At 31.7% G+C, this 21230-nt stretch overlaps 1 protein-coding gene and 2 long non-coding RNA genes across 26 annotated transcripts; 2 read left to right on the forward strand and 1 right to left on the reverse strand.

Moving 5' to 3' along the window:
* The first annotated feature begins 4094 nt into the window (after window positions 1–4094).
* Window positions 4095–5096, forward strand: LOC123916516. Its single transcript, XR_006812194.1, has 3 exons — window positions 4095–4257; window positions 4368–4451; window positions 5056–5096. It is a non-coding gene; the product is annotated as an uncharacterized LOC123916516 (long non-coding RNA).
* LOC123916514 lies at window positions 4707–8822 on the reverse strand. 24 transcript variants are annotated; one of them, XR_006812178.1, is made up of 11 exons: window positions 8585–8821; window positions 8382–8471; window positions 8195–8275; window positions 8036–8091; window positions 7728–7805; window positions 7482–7615; window positions 6909–7021; window positions 6682–6823; window positions 6462–6589; window positions 6310–6350; window positions 4707–6229 (listed from the first exon to the last, which is right to left on the reverse strand). It is a non-coding gene; the product is annotated as an uncharacterized LOC123916514 (long non-coding RNA). The 24 variants fall into 24 exon arrangements; XR_006812180.1 differs by having other exon boundaries at window positions 6670–6823; XR_006812182.1 differs by having other exon boundaries at window positions 6711–6823; window positions 8585–8820.
* A 1098-nt stretch (window positions 8823–9920) lies between these two features.
* On the forward strand, window positions 9921–12257 carry LOC123913596. The gene is made up of 8 exons (XM_045964385.1): window positions 9921–10037; window positions 10156–10242; window positions 10480–10659; window positions 10791–10952; window positions 11137–11190; window positions 11272–11427; window positions 11650–11919; window positions 12102–12257. Exons 1-8 carry the CDS (start codon window positions 9921–9923, stop codon window positions 12255–12257), a joined length of 1182 nt encoding a protein of 393 aa, XP_045820341.1.
* The last annotated feature ends 8973 nt before the right edge of the window (window positions 12258–21230 follow it).

Below are 21230 nucleotides of genomic sequence, written 5' to 3' on the forward strand. Positions count from 1 at the left end.
TTTTATTCCTTTCTCTCAATATTTTATTTCCTGTCTACTTCTTTCTCTTTACTTCTTTCAAAAGTGGAACTTCTCTTTTTTTTCACTAACTTTCCTTTCGGATAAATGCTGAGTACAAGAATTAAAATAAACATTATTAGAAAGGAATGACGTAGTTCTCAACAAATATTTTTGTCTCAGTCTCTCTTTTCAAGAGTTGGTGACTTTCTCTTCTAGAATAGATATTTGACAATTTTCATATGAAAATGAGTATGTGTTGTTACGGGAATCATATTTTGCTCCACGATTATACATCCATGGACGTCCAAGTAAGACTTTTCTAATCGAAATCATGGATCCTGCTTGTGCACTCCTCATTTGGACATTCCCTTTCTTTTTCTCTTCCATCTTCTCAAAATTGTCATATTCTTCTAACATTGCAAGAAAGATGTGTCAATGTGAGTACTATTAAACATAGTTATAATAATGCACGTCTCAAATATAATAAGTCTAAGAGAAAACCTAGATAAAAAATGCAACATCGTCTCAAATTGTTGTCGTACAAAATTCAACATATAAAACCAACAAATACTTCTTGGCGCTTACCACTAGTTGAGTTTGATGGTGTAATTTATTTCTATTGAGTTGCAATATTCAATTGAATTTGCTTACATAGAATATGGTCATCTTAATCCAAGAGTTGATATTACTATTTTAGTTATACGGTCATCTTTATGTGAATGATTGTCAATAGGGTTCTAGGGGTGTTCTAGAGGAGCGACTGCATAGGTCACAAAAATTCTAGGGGCATCATTTTTTTTTAACTTAAGGTGTGCGTATATGCATGCGTTCACGTGTGCGTGCGTACGTGCATGCGTATGTGCGTGTTAAAATATATATGTTCCCCTCCCCGGTAATTTATTTGTTGTATTTAATGTGGGTAGAGTAGTGTCTATTTAGCAGTCCCACTCGAAATGTTCTTGTTCCACCTCTTTATTCGTTTAGTCACTTCTTCAGCCGCATCACGTTCTCGTTGAGCGGCATCACGTTCTCGTTGAGCGGCATCACATGCACGACGGTCCAAATATTTTATATACATAATATATACAACTATAGCTACCAATATGAACAATCCAGCTAAAGCACCATACCCTAACTGTTTACCAAACGAATCACCATTTTTAGTGCCATTAGAATCTTCCGGATACGTCATTTTCTTCAAATTGCTATATTTTTTTCTATGTTTTATTTTTATTTTTTTGGTCTTGCTATATGACAACAGGCAAAACTTACGTACGGTACCTTTTTCAGTTATAATAGTACACGTGTCAATACATTCATTAATTAAAATTATAATTTAATTTATATGCACCGACAGTGTAAAGTTCCAAAAAAAAGAGAAAACCCCAAGTACGATGACGGTGACGGTCCAAGTTCAACCACTAGAGGCAGGACGGTCTAACTTGTTGTCGTATTGGTGCTGAGATTCACTGCTTGTATGATCTCACTCCTTCACCGGCTAAAGGTTCCATTGACTCTTGATTATTAAACTTGAATTCTTTTCTTAGGTTAGGGAAAAACTGTTCCAAGTTTAATGTTATATGTAGAGATGATTAATTGATTATGAAAGTTGAATTTGGTGATAAACTTTTAATTTTTATTGGGGAATTATTTCTGTTTGTGCGTGGGGTTGCAGAGATTAGAAGGATGGGAGATTGGTTAGGAAAAATGAAGCAGTGGTGGGATGAAGTTTTGAAAGAAGAGGATCAGTTAAGAGATGAAGTAATAGCAACACTGAATTGAAATCTAACTTGGGAAGGGAACCGTATTTATAGACCAAAACTCTTATTCCTTGTTAGATAGGAATGGCGTAAGGATTACAAATGAGTAAGAGTTACATTTTTTGCATACATTTAATTTGTTTTTTCCTTAAGAGTGTGTTTGGATGGGGGAATTTTTTGAGGTAAAGTAATGTTTTGAGGGAATTCAAATGATTTGAGGTGAATTCCATTGTTTGGATGAAAATTTGAAGAATTTTCAAAATGATGGAAATTTATGAAGTATTTTGTTCAAGTTAAATTTAGAGAATTTCAAAATGACACCTAAAATCAAAGAATTTGAAATTCCTTCTTCTCTGTAAACTTTTAAAAATTACTAATTGATGTAAAACCTAAAATTAGCCGAAAAACCTAAAATTGACGATAAACACTAAATCGGCCGAAAATCCAAAAAATCGGCAGAAAAAACCTAAAATCGGCCAAAAGCTCAAAAATCGACTATAAACTCTAAAATCGGCCGAAAACCCAAAAAATCGGCAGAAAAACCTAAAATTGGCCAAAATTCCAAAAATCGACTAGAAACCCTAAAGTCAGCTGAAAACCCAAAAAATCGGCCGAAAAACCAAAAATCGGCCGAAAACCCAAAAAATCGGCCGAAAACCTTAAAACTGCCAAAATCCAAAACATCGACTATAAACCTTAAAATCGACCGGCAACCCGAAAAATCGGCAGAAAAACCTAAAATCGGCCAAAATTCCAAAAATCGACTATAAACCCTAAAATCGGCTGAAAACCCAAAAAAATCGGCCAAAATCCAAAAAATCGACTATAAACCCTAAAATCGGCCGGCAACCCGAACAATCGGCAGAAAAACGAAAAATCGGTCAAAATTTCAAAAATCGACTGTAAAACCAAAAATCGACCGAAAACCCAAAATCGGCCAACATCCAAAAAATCGGCCGAAGAATCTAAAATCGTCCCTAAACCCAAAAAACTCGCCTGAAAACCTAAAATCGACCCAAAATCCTGAAATCGGCTATAAACCCGAAAATCAGCCGAAAAACCTAAAATCGACTATAAACCCTAATATCGGCCGAAAAATGGATTTATAGTCGATTTTTAGGTTTTTCGGTCGATTTTTTGTTTTTCGGTCGATTTTAGGGTTTATAGTCGATTTTTGGGTTTTTCGCCGATTTTAGTTTTTTCGGCCGATTTTTTGGGTTTAGGGTCAATTTTTGGGTTTTCAATTAATTTTTTGGGTTTTCAGCCGATTTTAGATTTTTTAGTCGATTTTAGGTTTTTCAGCTGATTTTGTGTGTTACTATCGATTTTAGGGTTTTTGGCCGATTTTAGGTTTTTCGGCCAATTTTATGTTTTTTCTGCCGATTTCATGGTTTTCGGCCGATTTCATGGTTTATAGTCGATTTTAGGTTTTTCAGCTGATTTATGGTTTTTGACCGATTTTAGGTTTTTCCGCCGATTTTTTCGGCCAATTTAATGGTTGATAGTCGATTTTAGGTTTTTTGGCCGATTTTAGGTTTTTCGGCCGATTTTTTTTTGTTTTTCGGCCAATTTTTGGGTTTAGGGTCGATTTTATTAAAATAAATAAAATTAAATGAAGGAAATTCAATTACATTACCCAAACAAAGAATTTTAAAATTGATGGAATTTCATCACTTTATCCAAACAATGAAATTTGAAAATGAAGGGAATTCAATTGAATCAATTGAATTGCCTAGTATTTTAAATCCCTTGAATTTCTAGAATTCCCCATCCAAACACACTCTAATTGTATTCTGTTTTTCTTCATAAAAAGTTTCCTCATTGTTTACCTTTTTTTGTTATATTTTCTATCCTCGATATGTTTTTCTTCATAAAGAGTTTCCTCATTGTTTACCTTTTTCTGTTATATTTTTTATCCTCGATATGTTTTTCTTCATAAAGAGTTTCCTTATTGTTTACCTTTTTCTATTATAACTTCCATCCTCTATATTTGTTGTATATGCTCTCCTATCCTCGCCACTATTTTCACCGCACACCCCCATTCCTCATCCTTCAAACCTCATAAAAGAGTTTTTCATCCTGGTAGATATGCTTTTAATGATAATTTCAACACTGATTATGTATGGATTTATGTATAATGTATCTGTTATAGATGGGGTGTAAATAAGTAGTTATGGCTTGGCAGTATTAGAGTATAGTTTTACTTGGCTTGGCAGTATTATTCTATTAAATTTAAATTGCTTAAACTATAATTGATAGTATCATGTAAATAGACTATATAGCGTAATGTTAATATTTGTATTTATTAGGATTCAACACACGTACACACACACACAGATTCCCCTCGTGCTTTCTCCTTTCTGAACAAGCATCCAAATATTTCAACTAAGCTGAACATACAAATATTGTTTATGAATTTGTTTTCTTTTGTCAGGTCTGGTCAGCCAACTGCGCATCTCTAGCGACTGCACAGCTTGTTGTGTTGGCTTCACACATGGTATTGCTTTGGCTGTTCATGTGCTTGAATTTCTATATCATCTTCTATAATATAATTTAATTCGAGCTGTATCTTTGTGTTAAATACTGAGATTGTTTGCCTTGATTAAGGCTGGGCTAGGACTTCCTGACTATGATGCTTGGTACATGATCGAAACAATTGCAGAGAGGAACAATGTCGGATCCAAACAATTTGTAAGTTAATTCTATTTTTCACTTCATATTACTTTATGAATTTTGAAATATATTTCTGGAATTATCATATTCATTAAAATTACAAGACATGGTAATTTTGGATGTGGTGAAGAGCTTTTGCAAGTATATAGAGACATATCAATTATCATATCATGCTTCATGAAATTTTAACTCTTATGTTTATAATAAATCCTTTATAGAGGGATACCAAATAATACTATATCTAGAGTGTTGGTGATTCCCAAGCAATAAAAATGCTAAGAAAAGAAACTCTAGTTTAAGTTAACAAAATATAATGGTAAGGGCAACTTTATCAAAATCACAAACGGTTGATGTCAGTAAACCCAAAATACTATACCCAAAAGAATTACAGAGTCTGCATCAGACAGGGGAAAAGTCGTGTCAGGTTCTGATGATCAGTCTGTTTTGGTTTGGGATAAGCACATGACTCAACTTGTAGAATAGCTTAAAGGCCATGACGGCCCGGTATTCTTTATTTTAAAAATATTTCGTCTTGTTCCGCAGTGAACAGTTTATACATGTTACGAATCTTTTAAACATATACACATTGGATGATTGAAACTTAATTTAGAAAACCATGTAGGTCATCTGTGTACGCACGCTCTCTGGTGAGCGTGTGCTAACTGCATCCCATGACAGCACTGTGAAGATGTGGGATGTAAGAACTGATAGATGTGTTGCAACCGGCTCTAGTGCTGTTTTATGCATGGATATGATGACAATGTGGGAATCTTAGCTGCGGGTGGAAGAGACGTGTATGTTACCCCAAAAAAATACAACTCTCGGTACTCTTTTTTTTTTTTGGGATTCAGATATTTGTCATACATTAATTGAATGTGCAGGAGGTATAAGGTGTGCAAAAAATGAAACAATTCACAACGCTGCCATATTATCTATCAATGCTAGGGAGCACTGGTTAGGTATTGGAGCAGCGGATAATTCTCTTTCTCTTTTTCATCGGCCCCAAGGGAGACTTGGTAGTTTTTCTTCTAGCACCAGCGGGTCCAAGATGGCTGGTTGGCAGCTTTACAGAACACCACAAAAAACAGTTGCTATGTTATGCAGTTTTTTGGCTGTCATGTAATTTCAAATTTCTTTACATAGTTTCAAAATAGGTACGGTTAAAATATAGTTTTTCCCCTGGTAAAATTTTGAGATATAATTCTGTTATGATATTCGTTGGCTCCAAAATCAACTCGCCGAGTTCATACATAAATCTCTGGATGAACCAAAGGGAAAGGGAATCCGCTGAGGTGGAGGATAAACCACAAAAGTCACTGAATGAGAAACAACAGGAGAACCAAGAGTTTCTCATTAGATGTATTGCAAAACATCTAGGCTTTGCTGGGAATAGACCAATTGCTGCCTGTATCATATACAAATGCCTCCTGCATTGGAGATCATTTGAAGTTGAGTGTACCAGCATATAATCCAAACTATAGGCCATGCAATTGAGGTTTAAAATGCTCAACTTTCATGTGATAGTTCTTTTTTCTTCTCACACTCCTTCCTTAACAAATTTATTTTCACTAAAATGTTTTTTTTTTTTGCTCTTGTTCATAGCATCTTCACCATTATCATCAAACCTAAACCTAAGCTTTCTTTTAACACAGGTTTTCTTCCTAGAATAAACAAACTTCTCAATATAGGTTGACATGCCATTCTTTGAGTTTCTTCTTTCACGTTGGAAGCAAGAATGACCTAGAAATGGAGTTCTACTCTTATCTCCATTGTCCACTTGGTTTGCAAATGACACCCTGCATAAAAATAAATAAGACATAAATTGATATTAACTCAAACAAATTAATGATACAAACTAATATAAAAAATACAGTACATTTTTACGCACTCGTCCATCAACAAATTAGGAAGAAAGACCTGAATCAACATCACCATCAGCAGGTTCTTTAGATTCACAGGAAGAATAATAAAGAATTTCTTGACCAAAAAAAAAAAAAAGAATAATAAAGAATTTGTCCTTCACTCAACTCCTCTTTGATAGACTCATAATTTGGAGTTTCAATTTGTTTGAGTATACCATAATCAGCAGATAAATCAAACGATGAAACAATACACAACAGATTTAAATTGGTTTCACTTGGTTTGCAAATGACACCCTGCATAAAAATAAATAAGACATAAATTGACATTAACTCAAACAAATTAATGATACAAACTAATATAAAAAATACAATACATTTTTACGCACTCGTCCATCAACAAATTAGGAAGAAAGACCTGAATCAACATCACCATCAGCAGGTTCTTTTCTTGACCAAAAAAAAAGAATAATAAAGAATTTGGCCTTCACTCAACTCCTCTTTGATAGACTCATAATTTGGAGTTTCAATCTGTTTGAGTATACCATAATCAGCAGATAAATCAAATGATGAAACAATACACAACAGATTTAAATTAGAGATTCAAGATACCAACAAAGTTATCAATATTTGGGATAAACTCATCAAAGAACATGTTCACAACACCAACTTCGTTGCATCACCGTAAAAGCACTCCATCTCATCTGGATATAAGGAAGAGCTCTCTCCCTGCAAAACACATTATACAATGTCTTTAAATATGAACAGCTATAACCATAAAAATAAAGATTTCACAACCCACCATTAGGGGTGTGCAAAAAATTTGGCTATCCTTAACCAAATTACTAACCAATCCATATCCAATTGATAACAAAAGAGGACAAGTCTCCACAGTCAAATTCTGAACATCTTTATCAAAGACAAACACAACTACACGATCACTCAACAACTAATTCAATCAGTGGAAAATTTGAGAAGTTACTAATTCAAATATAATAATACATTATCTCTAAAAATTTAAATTTTGCAAGTTTTCCCCATTTTCTTGTTCAGTCAACGTAATCACCAAACAAAGCACATTCACACTTACCACTGTTTATCATAACCATGACCAAAATTAAACAAAACAATTATAATACTGCAAAATAAAATTTGCGATGATTACGCTATAAATATAAATAACATTTACCTATGATCAGTAAGCTCAACGACGACCATTTTAGTAATCTTACCATCCCTAACACCACCAGAAATCTTGGCCAATCTTTCCTGCAATTTCTCCTTGTCATAATCTGAAGTACTATTTTCAACCGCCGACCTAATCTGTAAACAAAACCCATCACATAAAACACTTCATAAGAAACATCAATGAAAAACCAGACCTATTTCTATATGAAAATGGTAAAATCAAATTGAATAGGAGATTCAAACAAACCTGCTCACATCTTTCCTCGATAGCTTTCTTATCACCGGCACCGTCAAGAATGACAGTGTCATCTTTGGAAATTGTAATCTAAAAGAATAAGAAACTTAGTTTAGGTTGTCTACATGATTTGACCTTCTATTCTCATATTATAATGCTAAACATGTTAAGGAATTAGTGAAAAATTAATTTTAGCTAATCCAAATAACTCAAGGAAAGTCTGCATCCTTTACCAAAACCAAAAATTCATGAACATTAACCAATAAAGAGTACCAAAACCCAACCGTGCATTAAAATTAACAATTAAGCAAAATCGTTACCTTTTTGCAAGAGCCAAACATTTCCAGATCCACTTTCTTGAGATTGTGGCCGAGGTCTTCAGTGATAAGCCGAGCATAGATAAAAACAAAACATATCATCAATCGGTTTATAAGATTGGAGGGAATACACGGTTGCCTTATTGTGAATAGATAACTTACTTGACCTCGTGTTAGAACAACAAGATCCTGGAGACCAGATTTCCGATTTTCACCAAAACCATGGACTTTGATGGCACATACCTAAGAGTAAGACCATGCAACAAATACCAAATCAAATAAGCAAAACTAAGAATCCAAAATTTTAAAGTACCTTACAACTAATATGCTACAGATAGGGAAAACAAACCTTGATTCCAGCGCGAAGCTAATTTAGGATAAGAATTGCAAGGGCATCACTTTCCACATCTTCAGCAACAATCAATAAAGGTATAACCATCTATGAACAATAATCAACAAATCACAATATGCAGAATACATGTGTAAATAAAGATATAACCATCTGTGAAATTACAACCAAAGATATAAGATAGAATTGTAAAAATCATTAACCTCTCTAAAACCCTAACTATACTCTGTTGGTCTCAATTTGTGCATTGAAACTCTTACCCATCCCCAATTTATAGACAAGTGGATAAGAGGAAATTCAATCAGGAGGGAAAATTATACATAATTCAAAATTCAAAACGATTCTAAACTTGATTAGGGGGGAAAATAAGAACATGCAATTCGACCTCCACCATATGAAACTACACCAGATGAACCCATCAGACTACTCAATCAAAAAACGATACAAAAAGACCAGATTCATTGCATCCCCAATTTTGTCACATGTTACAACCAATTTGCATATGTGGACTAACACGTGGCACTTGGATACATCGACACGTGTACTGTTCAAACGGTGTTAGTGACAAAACTAACGGAAATGACTAAACCTAAAATAAATGTAAGAGGCCAAATTGATACTTATTAACGTAAGGGACCAAATTGAAATCTAAAATAAACGTAAGAGACCAAATATGTAGTTAAGCCTTTAAAATAAGTTATTAGACATGACAATTTTAGTTATATTATATTTGATTTTAAAGTTGTTCTTGAGATTGAACAAGTTGAAAGTAAAAGACCGGACAAAAATTAAAATTTATGTTCCTAGCTAAACCATAAGACAACTTTTTGTCTAAAACCAACTAGCAATATATAGTGACAATATATATTTTTGTAGGTATAGTTGACTATAGTCTACGAAAAAGGTCTGCCGATATTTTTTTGAGGGACGAATCGAAGAAACAAGGGTCGAATCTCAGTTGATCGCGTCAGCAAGACCACTCGACGAATATAGATTTGTTGGCCTATATCTATGGTAAACCGTCATTTAACTACGCTCTTTGCTGTCACTATAAGTTGAATTTCTTGTAGTGTTTGTACTTGAACAAAAAGTTGTCGTATGATTCAGCAATGAATAAAAATTTCAATTTTTGTCCAGTCTCTTGACCACAATTTTGTTCACTCCTAGGAACAATTGTAAAATAAAACAATACACGGTAGAATTAGAGTTGTCATTTCATTTTCCTTTTTATTCTTTTTTAGCAAATTAAACACATCATTCAAGTTTGTACATGTCACATTTATTCAAAAAGATTTAATAAAAGTAAGTTTGTACGTGCCACATATATGTTTTTGGTTGAAAATCTAAGCTAAAAACATTTGATCTTTTTGTATATAATAACGACAAGAGGGAGTAAGTCTGTACATGTCACATATATATATTTTGACCAAATTGATTAATATCATTAAATACGTATATTTGACTTTGAAGTATATATGTGTGTATTCAGATACTTGCATGTTATCATCTGCTATTCTTGAAAGTAACATCTACAACTTTATGGCGTTATTTCATTTTCTAGTTCTTAGTTTGTGCATAGCATGTTGCAAAGTTGATGCAAGAAGCAAAGCTCAACTAAAAGAGCAAAACCATTTTACCGCATCAGATAGCACTATGGTATTGTCTATTGCTTATTTTCTTTTATTTTTTTAGGATTAAAATTCAAGACTTATTGGCCTTCTTAATTTGTTTTACATGTTCTTTGTTTGATTATAATTTTGGTTAATAAATTCAGCGTCAAGTGGACAATGAATTTAAGTGTGTTGATATCTACAAGCAACCTGCCCTACAACATCCCTTGCTAAAAAATCACAAAATTCAGGTATCATAGTTGAACAACTTACAAGTTTAATTCATGTCATGGTAATGTGAAAACAAAATTATTATTTGGTGAAGTATTAGACCATGATATATAATTAATTATATTTAATCAAATAATATATTTTGCATTTTATTGTACTAAAGTTCAAATATAAATCTTTTATTCATTGTAATTTATTCATGTTTTAAAGAATCATAGCTTCAATTTTACTTAATTGAACCTTATTTTGTTCCCTAGCTTTATCCAACATTCGCGAAGCATGTCATGCAAAGTAGACCATCTTATGATCGTGAATGCCCAGCAGGAAAAGTTCCTATTTACAAGAGGATAAAAAGACACCAATTTGTCAATAATTCGTCTTCGAAATTATCAATTGCAGATTTGCGACATTATGCCCAAAGTACCAAGGAATTTCATGTAAGTGGATAATTTTAATCAATATATTTGGTTTTTTATATTTAGAGCTTCTACACTTAAAAATATACAACAAAATTATTGTCTCAAATAGCATTTCTCTTCTAAATATCTCATTTGTTTGAATTCTTTAGACCGTTACTCTCGATTCAACCCAAAATCAGATATTTTATGGAGCATTCGCGAAGATAAGTGGATATAATCTATCAGTCAACCCCTACCAGTATAGCACATCTTCAGTTATTGTTGAAAGTGGTCCACCATCTGAACTTAATAGCATACACGCTGGACTTGGGGTAAGTTATTTTTTCATTAGGTCTATGTCAAACTTTGTTTTTATGTTAATGTCATGATAACATAGTTATTCGAATGAGAAATAACTTTCATTCGTTAAATGCTCTTTTACATCGATATATTCACGATTTTTTTTGCACAACTCTCACTTAATCTATTATTTATACTCATTTTATGATATGTTAGGTTCGTCCAGATATATATGGAGATAGTCAACTACGACTAACTACACTTTGGACGGTAAGACTATGAATTTAGTGTCTCAACTAATTATTTATAAATACATATTGTGATTGTACTCAATTCGATATGAACATACAGGCATTTGGTAGCGGTAATCCTGGATGTTCAGATAATAAGTGTGTTGGTTTCGTCCAAGTCACTCAAGACAAAGAATATTCTCTTGGATCTGTCCAATATCCCACTACTCCTATTGGGGCATCAGAGAAATATCATCTTGAATTCAAAATTCAACGGGTAAATGTTTTGAGGAATATCACAAAACACATATCAAACTTTAAAAAGTGATAGTTAAATTAGTTGAAAATAATTATAAATTAATAGACGAGCTAAAGTATTAACAACTGGTTGAGTTAATATGTGTTTTTGTTTTTAACTATTTTTATTTTATATGTTTGGTTAATATAATTTCTTAATAACTTATTTGACTATATTTTATTTGCTTAAATATATTTGTAGGATAAATCCACAGGTAATTGGTGGTTAATTGTTAATAACCCCGAAGTACAAGTTGGATATTGGCCAAGAGATATTTTCACACACTTAAGTACAGGAGCATCTAAGGTTAGATTTGGCGGTGAAACTTTTGCTGCACCTAATACGGTAAGTCCCCCAATGGGTAGTGGGAGATTACCTCAAGATGGATTTCAATATTCAGCTCTCATGGGAGTACTTCAACATATTGATACAAATTATAATCAAATTGATCTATATCCTGCATATATGAAGGTATATAATGATGCTAAAAAAGAATGCTATGACTTGATTTTTAAAGAAAATTTAACATATCTGTATCGACGAGCTATTTTGTATGGTGGGCCGGGTGGACATTGTAATTTATGATTGTATTGAGAACTTTATTTAATAAAACACCTTAAAAACTCTATTCTAATTTTTTATTTTATTATAAGAACTCTCTATTATGTAATTTTGATGCACCTAATACATTGAGTCCTCCCATTGGTAGTGGAAGATTGCCTCAAGACGGTTATCAATACACAACCCTCTTTGAAAGAACTCAACATATTGATACAGATTATGATCAAATTGATGTAATACCTGAATAATATATGAAGGTATATAATGATGCTAAAAAAGAATACTATGATTTGAAGTTTTATTAACATTTAGAAGATCTATTTTGACGAGCTTTTCTGTACGGTGGGTGTTAGATAAACTGCAAGTATACCATTATCGTCAACTAGTAGTTAAGATATCGTGTCCATGAGAATTGTCTTTAACTTTGAACCAAAACAATTAAACCAATGCTTAAAAGAAAATAAAAGAACATTTGGAGGGTTTTATTCATAAGAATTTGATGAAAACTAATATTAGAATTTTATCGAACGGTTGGCGGGCGATTGGATCTCTTCGGTTCATTTCATAGTAAATTGTTTTGTGAATCATATTATACACTCATGAATTACTCAACTAGTTTCAAGATTGAATCAATAAAATGATTATTTCTAATCTCTTGGATAATAATCCTCTCACTTAATCACAACTCCCCCAATCTCTTGGGTGAATTTGTGTTTAAGTGAGGTTTTCACAAGCATTGATTCCTTAATCACAATCAATAAACTTAAATCTCTAAAGTGATTATCAATTGTTCAATCATTTCTAGGTCCATAGCTAATTTTCATTCTCATGATAAATCAACTATTAAGTTCATCACTCAATTTCGTCAAATTATATGAAGCATTAAGTGCAAGAAATAATCAATTGAAACTAGATCATAATCCAATTGCATACAATCAAGTTCACATGGTTCAAACAAAGTACAACGAAAATCCCCTAGAAATTCAATCTAAGAATTTAGCAAACATAGTGAAAGAGGAAATTACATGGATGAAAAGAATTGAAATCTTCATGACAAGAGGAATTGAATGTGTTTTCACACTTTATTCCTTGCTTGGATCCACCTTCTTATTGCTTGAACTCAGCTCCAAAGACCCACTTTGATCCAAAATTTCATAACCTTTGGCCAAAAAATGAGTTTCCAACTTATACTTTTCATTTTGTCAGATCTGCCATGCCCCCAACGTGACACTACCACGCCCCGCGTGATATGGCCACGCCCCAGCGTGAGCCTACAACAATAGTTTTTTTTGACAACTTAAGGCCTTCGGCAGCACTTTTGACAGTTTTTTTAGGCCTTCAACAACACTTTTTGACAGCTTTTCCTTGTTCCTTCCAACATAAATCAACTCTTCAAAACCATGAATTTCACTTATTCTAAGCTTAAAAACTCATTAAAAGGTCCTCTAAACTCCCTTGAATTATGTCATTTTTAGTGTTAAATAACGGAGTTATCAGTGGGCTAGGTGGACAATGCAATCTATCATTGTATTGACAAATTTATTTAATAAAACACCTTAAATTCATGGTACTCTTAATAAAACACCTTAAGTTTGTGACAAGGATTTTCAATTTACAGAGAACATCATCAATTCTCATCCTCCAACCATTTCAATTTACACTATTTCATTTATATTTCTTGCATATTTTTAATTTTCGAATTATTTTCAAACTACATTAGTAAATTCAGTTGACCGACCAATCAGGAACAAAAGTTGAATTTTTCTTTGCCTTATACGGTAGTATGAATAGGAAGTGTTTTGGTGGACCAGTCCAGCATATGGTCTATCATAGATCATCGTGATTTATACCCATCAGGCACTATTTGGTATTTGGTAAGCCCAATAAGTTAGCTTGTAGTTTATTGGACTAGCTTATAAGTTTGTCTGATAAAAATGTGAAGTGTTTGGTAACGAGCTTCTTTAACCAGCTTATAGCGTTTTTTGAGATGTTATTTCAAGTAGTTTATGAGCTTATAGCTTATAACTTTTTACATTTTATTCTATACTAATACTAAATGAAGTAGCATAAATGAAAACAAACTGGTAGTTCTTTATTGGCTTAATTAATAAAATGGTCCCTTAAAGATATTTTTGGTTTCATATTGGTCCCTTAAAGAAAAAAAGGTCTAAATAGATCCCTTAAAGAAAAAAAGGTCCGAATAGGTCCCTTAAAGACATATCCATTAATCAGTTTGGTCCTATTTAGACCTCTTTTTAGGGACCAAACTGATTAACGGATATGTCTTTAAGGGACCTATTTGGACCTTTTTTTCTTTAAGACCGATCTGAAACCAAAAATATCTTTAAGGGACCATTTTATTAATTAAGCCTTCTTTATTTGGAGAGAGGGGTAGGTTCTTGATAAGCTGCAAGATGCAATTGGAAGGGGTCAAAACCCTATGTCACTTTTTCCTTCATCCGTGGTAGAGCCTGAGATTTTAACGGTATCAGATTCTGCCGTTGGAATATGGAACAATACTTGGTATCTTTTTTTAGTAAAACTTATCTTTCTCGCTAATACTCGAGGAGCAAATAATTCTTGTTTGTTACTAGAAAAATTACTCTTCATTAGCAGTCAGAAAAATTAGCCAAAATATGACTACGTGGTTGGCTTTGCAGCTTTGATTGAGTCTGATGCAGAGGGAATTGGTGGTAGTGGATTTGTTGAATGTATAAGGGAGCATATGCATTCGGTTAGTAGCTTTATTCAGATAACACTGATAATTTAATAATTTATTTTTTCTTTTTCTGGGGTAAGAAAGCTTCTGCTGGACCTTTCTATTCTATCAGGGTTGGCACCGTCAGGTCACCGAGGAACAGTTTATTGCAGTGAATGAGTTGGTAAACAAATGCTTAGCCTTTTTTATGTTAAGCTTTTTAATGCTCCATGTGTTGCAGATAATAAATAATTAGGAATTATTAAATCTGTGACATTTATTTATTGTGATAATAACAATCTTGATATGCCACCAAGCAAACTTGAGGTCAGCTTATAAACTTAGGAGTCACATCTCCCTTGATTATCAATATCCATATCAAACCCGTTTCCTGAATTCCCCTTCCTCACAATAAAGTGTCCAAAACACTAGGGTGGGATTATCATCCAACATTGATATTAGACTATCTTTCTGATGCCTCCACAAATCACGAGTCTGGTTTTTTATATTTCGCCTTTGCAAACTGGTGTGCCAACAGTATCTCAATTTTCTCAATGTGTTTCAGTATTGAAATCTTTCTCATTTATTTCTATCATAATAGACATAAAAGAGTGATTCATTCTATAAACAAAACATTAAAACAAAAGGCAAAATAATTCCTGAGTGTTTATTTGTCCTTTTTTTTTAATAAATATAAGTATGTGGATGACCTTATTTATTTGTTGTCATAATGTCATATTAAAGCATATAATAACAATTCTTATATTATACTTAATCGAATCCCAATATTAAAAATTCATATATTTTGCTTCCTTTTTTTTATGGTAAAAAAGTAACTACTATGAACCAAATCATTGTACCAAATTTTCCCAAAATTATTGTACCAAATTAATTACAAATAAATTGATAAGGAAACAAATATTAAAGCACTAACAATTGTCTCGGAAATTAAGTTAAAAACTATTAATCAGTATAACCTTTTATGTTGAAAGTAATAAAAATAAATTGATTTTTCACAAATTCATAAATTATAATAAACTTATATATCTATCAAACTTATATATCTATAAAAAATAATAATAAACTTATATATATGTTACTGAATATATATACATTCGGTTCATTTCTATTAATTAAAAAAATTATTTATTATTTTATATTTTAATTTGAATTTGGTGTAGAGAGAGTTTAAATCGTTTATGGTCTTTTGCCAAGTTTTGAATAAGCTAATTTTGCAAAGTTCAATTAGAAGAGTTTATCCTGAAGTAGTTTACTCTGTTATTTTTACAACTATTCGGTTGAGTTTTTAAGAAAGAAAGTCCATGTAGTGGCTCTGGTAGGGGTGAGTGGGTGACTATATTTATTGCTATTTTTCAATATTATGATGTTCCGATATGCATTATTGAAATTGGTTATTAATGAATTTTTTTAGTTTTACTTTTGTAAAAAATAAAATAAATTAGAAGATTCTAATCAAAACGTAATTTGTATAATTAAAATATATATTATATTATAAAATTAATTATGTAAAATAAAAATACAAATATCTATCCGAAGTACAAAATAAACAATTTGTGCCCGTGCCAAAATTGTCTATCATTCTTCAATTGATGGAATAATTTTTATATATAATATATCTTGTGTAAGCTTACGATTTCAATTAAGCTTACATAAGAAAACATCAAGTTGTCTATCATTCTTCAATTGATGGAAGAGTTTGAAAACTAAAATATCAAATAATTAAGAAATAAAAAAAATTCAAAGCCACAAATCGAATCACAAATAAATATATTTCAAACAACGAATATAAAAATGCAATAACTTGTTCTTCTTTTTTTTTTTTTGACAAAGTAAAATACAGTAGTTTTACAATTAAATATAAAATAACATAGGAAAGCTTGAAGAGTGCGGACTGCCAAATATATAATCAGATTAAAAATATGTCCCAGAAAAAGAAAATGTTGCACCCCATATGTGGTTCTGGGCACAAGTTAATGCAGTTTTGTCTTTTTTTTTTATCCTCCAAAGTTTCATCAAAATTGAAGATTAGATCCTGTTGAAAAATAAAATAGGTTGTCCAATGGACCAGATACCGGTTGTAAAAACAAAACACAAAAAGTAATGATAAAAAAATAAACTTTGATTCCAATATACAAATAGTAAGAAACCTCAAACTTGAAAAGATCAAATAATCAAAAGAAAGAAATAGTCATAGAAAAAACCTGTAAAATGGGAAAAAATAACAAATTAAAGAAAAGAGTTAGAGTGAAACAAAAAAAAAAAAAACTATTCAAACAATAAACTGAAAAGAAACCTCAAAACCTGAAAAGATCAAATAATCAAATGAAAGAAATAATCATAGAAAAAATCTGTAAAATTGGGAAAAAATAACAAATTAAATGAATGAGTAAGAGTGAAACAAAAGAAAAAAATAACTATTCAAACAATAAATTGATGTTCAAACAAATAAAAAATAATACTATCATTATATTGAGAAAAAGTATATGCTACATGTTTTTCGAATGAAAATGTGATGTATATATATAATACTATGATGCTACTAACAATTAAAGGCACTATCCCTAAAGTTTTGCAAATAGTTAACAATTAAAGGCTGTATCATAAAGTTTTCCATAAAAAGAGCAAATAATCTCATAAAAATGGAATCAATTGAATGCTAATAATTTATTGAAAAAAATAATAAATCAATAACCTCAAACAAATAAAGAATTAAATGTTACCGTAAAAAAATAAAAACTTTTAGTGAACTATAGTGTTATTTTAATAAAAAGCATTAATTTTTTAATAAATGATTTAAATATTTGATAATAATTTGTGTAGTTTGAAAAAATTATAAAATTATAAAAAAAATCTAATATGCGAAATTTATAATATAATAGCCTTCAAAAATAAAATATTATTTTCTACGGCTTAGTGAATTTTCGTGACTCAAGCTTTCGCGTAATATAGCGGATCTGGAAAGGAAAAAAAAACCTCCCACAAATCTGGCAAATCTCTCACCTGTTCAATTGAACATAGTATTAAATAAAAATCAAATAAAAATGAAATCGAAAGAAAGCAGAGCAATCACAATAACAAAGAATTTGTATGGAAAATTTCATCACGTAAAATCTGAGAACGATAACGGCGCAAGGCGGACGACGGCGTGATAAGGGAGAAGATGCGTGGAGGACTACGGCGTAAGCGTTGGGACGCGTGAGGAGGACGAAAGTTTCAGGATGAATACGGCATAAAGCAGACAGTGGCGAGAGAAAGGAGAAGACGCGAGGAGGATAACGGTTCTTTTAGGCGTGTGGAGAGGACAGAGTTCTTGTTACATTCCATTTTCATTTGCAGGTATTAATGCACCAAAATAATAGTGGAGTCAAAATCCTTAATGTATACAGTTTTCCTTTTCCAAATTGAGGAGAAAATGAGCATTAAAATTGTAACAAAAAAAAACATTAAAATTCATAATTGTATTAAATATCAAATCAATCATAGAGAAAAATGCATGAGAGACAAGTATTCTAGAGGAGAGAGAAAGGAGAATAAGTTTGACTTTATTCATATTATAGATTATAGATATTATAGATTGGTAAAAGTTTCCTAAAAAATTTCTAATAGAGATTCCTAAATATAATATATAGAGATAGAGATAGAGATACATTAATTACATACTCCTTTAGTTTAAAATTTTTATTCTACAAATAGGACATGTATCACATTCTGATATGACTTTGGAAATACAATCCTCACAATATATATGTTCACATGGTAAACTGTGACATGTCTGTGTGTTTGTAAAATCTTCCAAACACACTGCACATTCAGTTTGATCAAATTGAGAAGGGTGAGATGTGTCATATGTAGACACAGTTACCCTATCTCGTTGAGCCTCATAACGTGCTCGTTTAGTCGCTTCTTCAGCCGCATCACGTTCTCGTTGAGCGGCATCACGTTCTCGTTGAGCGGCATCACGTGCACGACGGTCCAAATATTTTATATACAAAATATATATAACTATAGCTACCAATACAAACAATCCAACTAAAGCACCATACCCTAACTGTTTACCAAACGAATCACCCTTTCTAGCGCCATCAGACTCATTCTCATGCAATGACATTTTCTTCAAACTTCTATTTTTTTATTTGATTTTTTTTTTCTATTTTTTTTATTTTTTTGCTCTTGCTATATGACAACGGGCAAAACATACGTACGGTACCTTTTTCAGTTATAATAGTACACGTGTTAATACATTCATTAATTAAAATTATAATTTAATTTATATGCACCGACAGTGTAAAGTTCCAAAAAAAAAAAGAAAACCCCAAGTACGATGACGGTGACGGTCCAAGTTCAACCACTAGAGGCAGGACGGTCTGACTTGTTGTCGTATTGGTGCTGAGATTCACTGCTTGTATGATCTCACTCCTTCACCGGCTAAAGGTTCCATTGACTTTTGATTATTAAACTTGAATTCTTTTCTTAGGTTAGGGAAAAACTGTTCCAAGTTTAATGTTATATGTAGAGATGATTAAATGATTATGAAAGTTGAATTTCGTGATAAACTTTTAATCTTTATTGGGGAATTATTTATGTTTGTGCGTGGGGTTGAAGAGATTAGAAGGATGGGGGATTGGTTAGGAGAAATGAAGCAGTGGTGGGATGAAGATTTGAAAGAAGAGAATCAATTAAGAGATGAAGCAATAAGATTTGAAAGAAGAGAATCAATTAAGAGATGAAGCAATAGCAACACTGAATTGAAATTTAACTTGGGAAGGGAACCATATTTATAGACCAAAACTTTTTCTGTTATAACTTCGATCCTCTATGTTTGTTGTATATGCTCTCCTATCCTAACCACTATTTTCACCGCACACCCCCCTTCCTCATCCTTCAAACCTCATAAAAGAGTTTTTCATTGGGATTAATTATAATTTTGTTTGTGTTTTATCCATATTTAATCTGTTTTTGGGACTTCGGTTGTTTTCCCAAAATTTTGTGAACCATACATTATTGTATTAAGGAACATAATTTCACGTAATTAGCTAGTGTGTATGGCGTATGGGTTATTAATCTGAATTCCAATTGTCCATTGTCCATTCATGTATGATCTCTATATATGTACATGACTCAAGTTTTGGTTTTTTGCTTCCTGCGCACTCAAGTTTTGTTCATTCATATATTTATAATAATAATTGGATGCGTAAGTGAAATAAATTTGTTTCCTGATTAACTTGAAACATTGGCTAATTTGGTAGATGACAATTTTTTTTGGATCTTGCTGACTGATATTGTGATTTGGGTGGCCAATGTCGCTGAATTTTAAATTACGTAAAAGGATTTTTCATTAATATTTTGTGGGATTTTAATTATTTGATTTCAACAAAAATCTGTGATATATATATGGAAAGTTTTGAAGAAATTCTGGATTTGAATGCTGTGAAATCAAAATTCAATTTTAATTTGACTTTGGATGATTTTCGGTCTTGTTTTAAATCAAATCTTTTAAGATTGACTTAATTATTTATAAAGTTTGACTTATTTATAAAGTTTGGTATACTTGTGTGCCTAAATGAAGTTACTTAAGTAACTGCAACACTCCTTTAGATGATAACTATTGCATTGAAGTTAAAAGTTAAATATTTTTCAATCTCTCTATGAAATCATTCCTTATAGTGACAATTAATAAATTATTGCTGGTTGTTTTAATAGGTTATTTTCCTGTGTTGACTTTGCCCCCTTTTTTGACATGCAGGTAAGATGTATCGCTTCAGACCTGGAAAGGAAAAGGATATGCAGCGGGGGTCGTAATGGGCTTCTAAGACTATGGGTTGTAATGTTCCTTGTATTAGAAAATTGATTAGGAATATTTAGGATAATTTAGTAAATTTGATAGTAATTAACTTTATTATATTTTTTTTATAATAACTTTATTATTATATTGCTAAAAAAAACTTTATTATTCTTATAAAAAAATTTTATTATTATATTTTTTATAATAACTTCATTATATTATTATTAAAAATTAGTGGTAAATATTGTTTTTTATGAGAAATATTATTTATGTTTCTATTTCTATAATTTGTTTATGTTCTTATTTTTAAGCATATCATATTTTTATTGTATTTATCTTATATTCTTTCTATATAATTTTTTTATATTTTTTTAATAAAATTACAATGAAGTATATAAAACTTGAAACGTGGTTAAAAGTAATAAGGATAAATAAGTGACTTTGGGGGTAATCGACTTTAATATATTAGTAGTAGTTATTAGGGATGTCAACGGGACGGGGAATGTGCGGAGGAAGCTTCCTCGTTCCCCGCCCCGAAGTATCTGCGGGGAAGTTTTTGCCTCCATCCCTCTCTCCACGGGGGAATATTTGTCTCCATCCCACAGATCCCCACGATACCCGCGAAGATCCATGAATATCAAATATTAATGAAATTTCTATATTTTTCGGACAAAATTAGGTCAAATTTTATATTTTTCAGGTCAAAATTTCTATACTTTC

Source organism: Trifolium pratense, linkage group LG3 (assembly GCF_020283565.1).
Source record: "Trifolium pratense cultivar HEN17-A07 linkage group LG3, ARS_RC_1.1, whole genome shotgun sequence".
In the NCBI taxonomy this organism is placed as follows: Eukaryota; Viridiplantae; Streptophyta; class Magnoliopsida; order Fabales; family Fabaceae; genus Trifolium; species Trifolium pratense.

Coding starts and splice junctions, on each gene's coding strand:
- LOC123913596 (XM_045964385.1), top strand. CDS start 9,921: ATGGCGTTATTTCATTTTCTAGTTCTTAGTTTGTGCATAGCATGTTGC. Junction 11,191..11,271: donor GACTAACTACACTTTGGACG/GTAAGACTATGA, acceptor ATGAACATACAG/GCATTTGGTAGCGGTAATCC. Junction 11,920..12,101: donor TATATCCTGCATATATGAAG/GTATATAATGAT, acceptor TTTTATTATAAG/AACTCTCTATTATGTAATTT.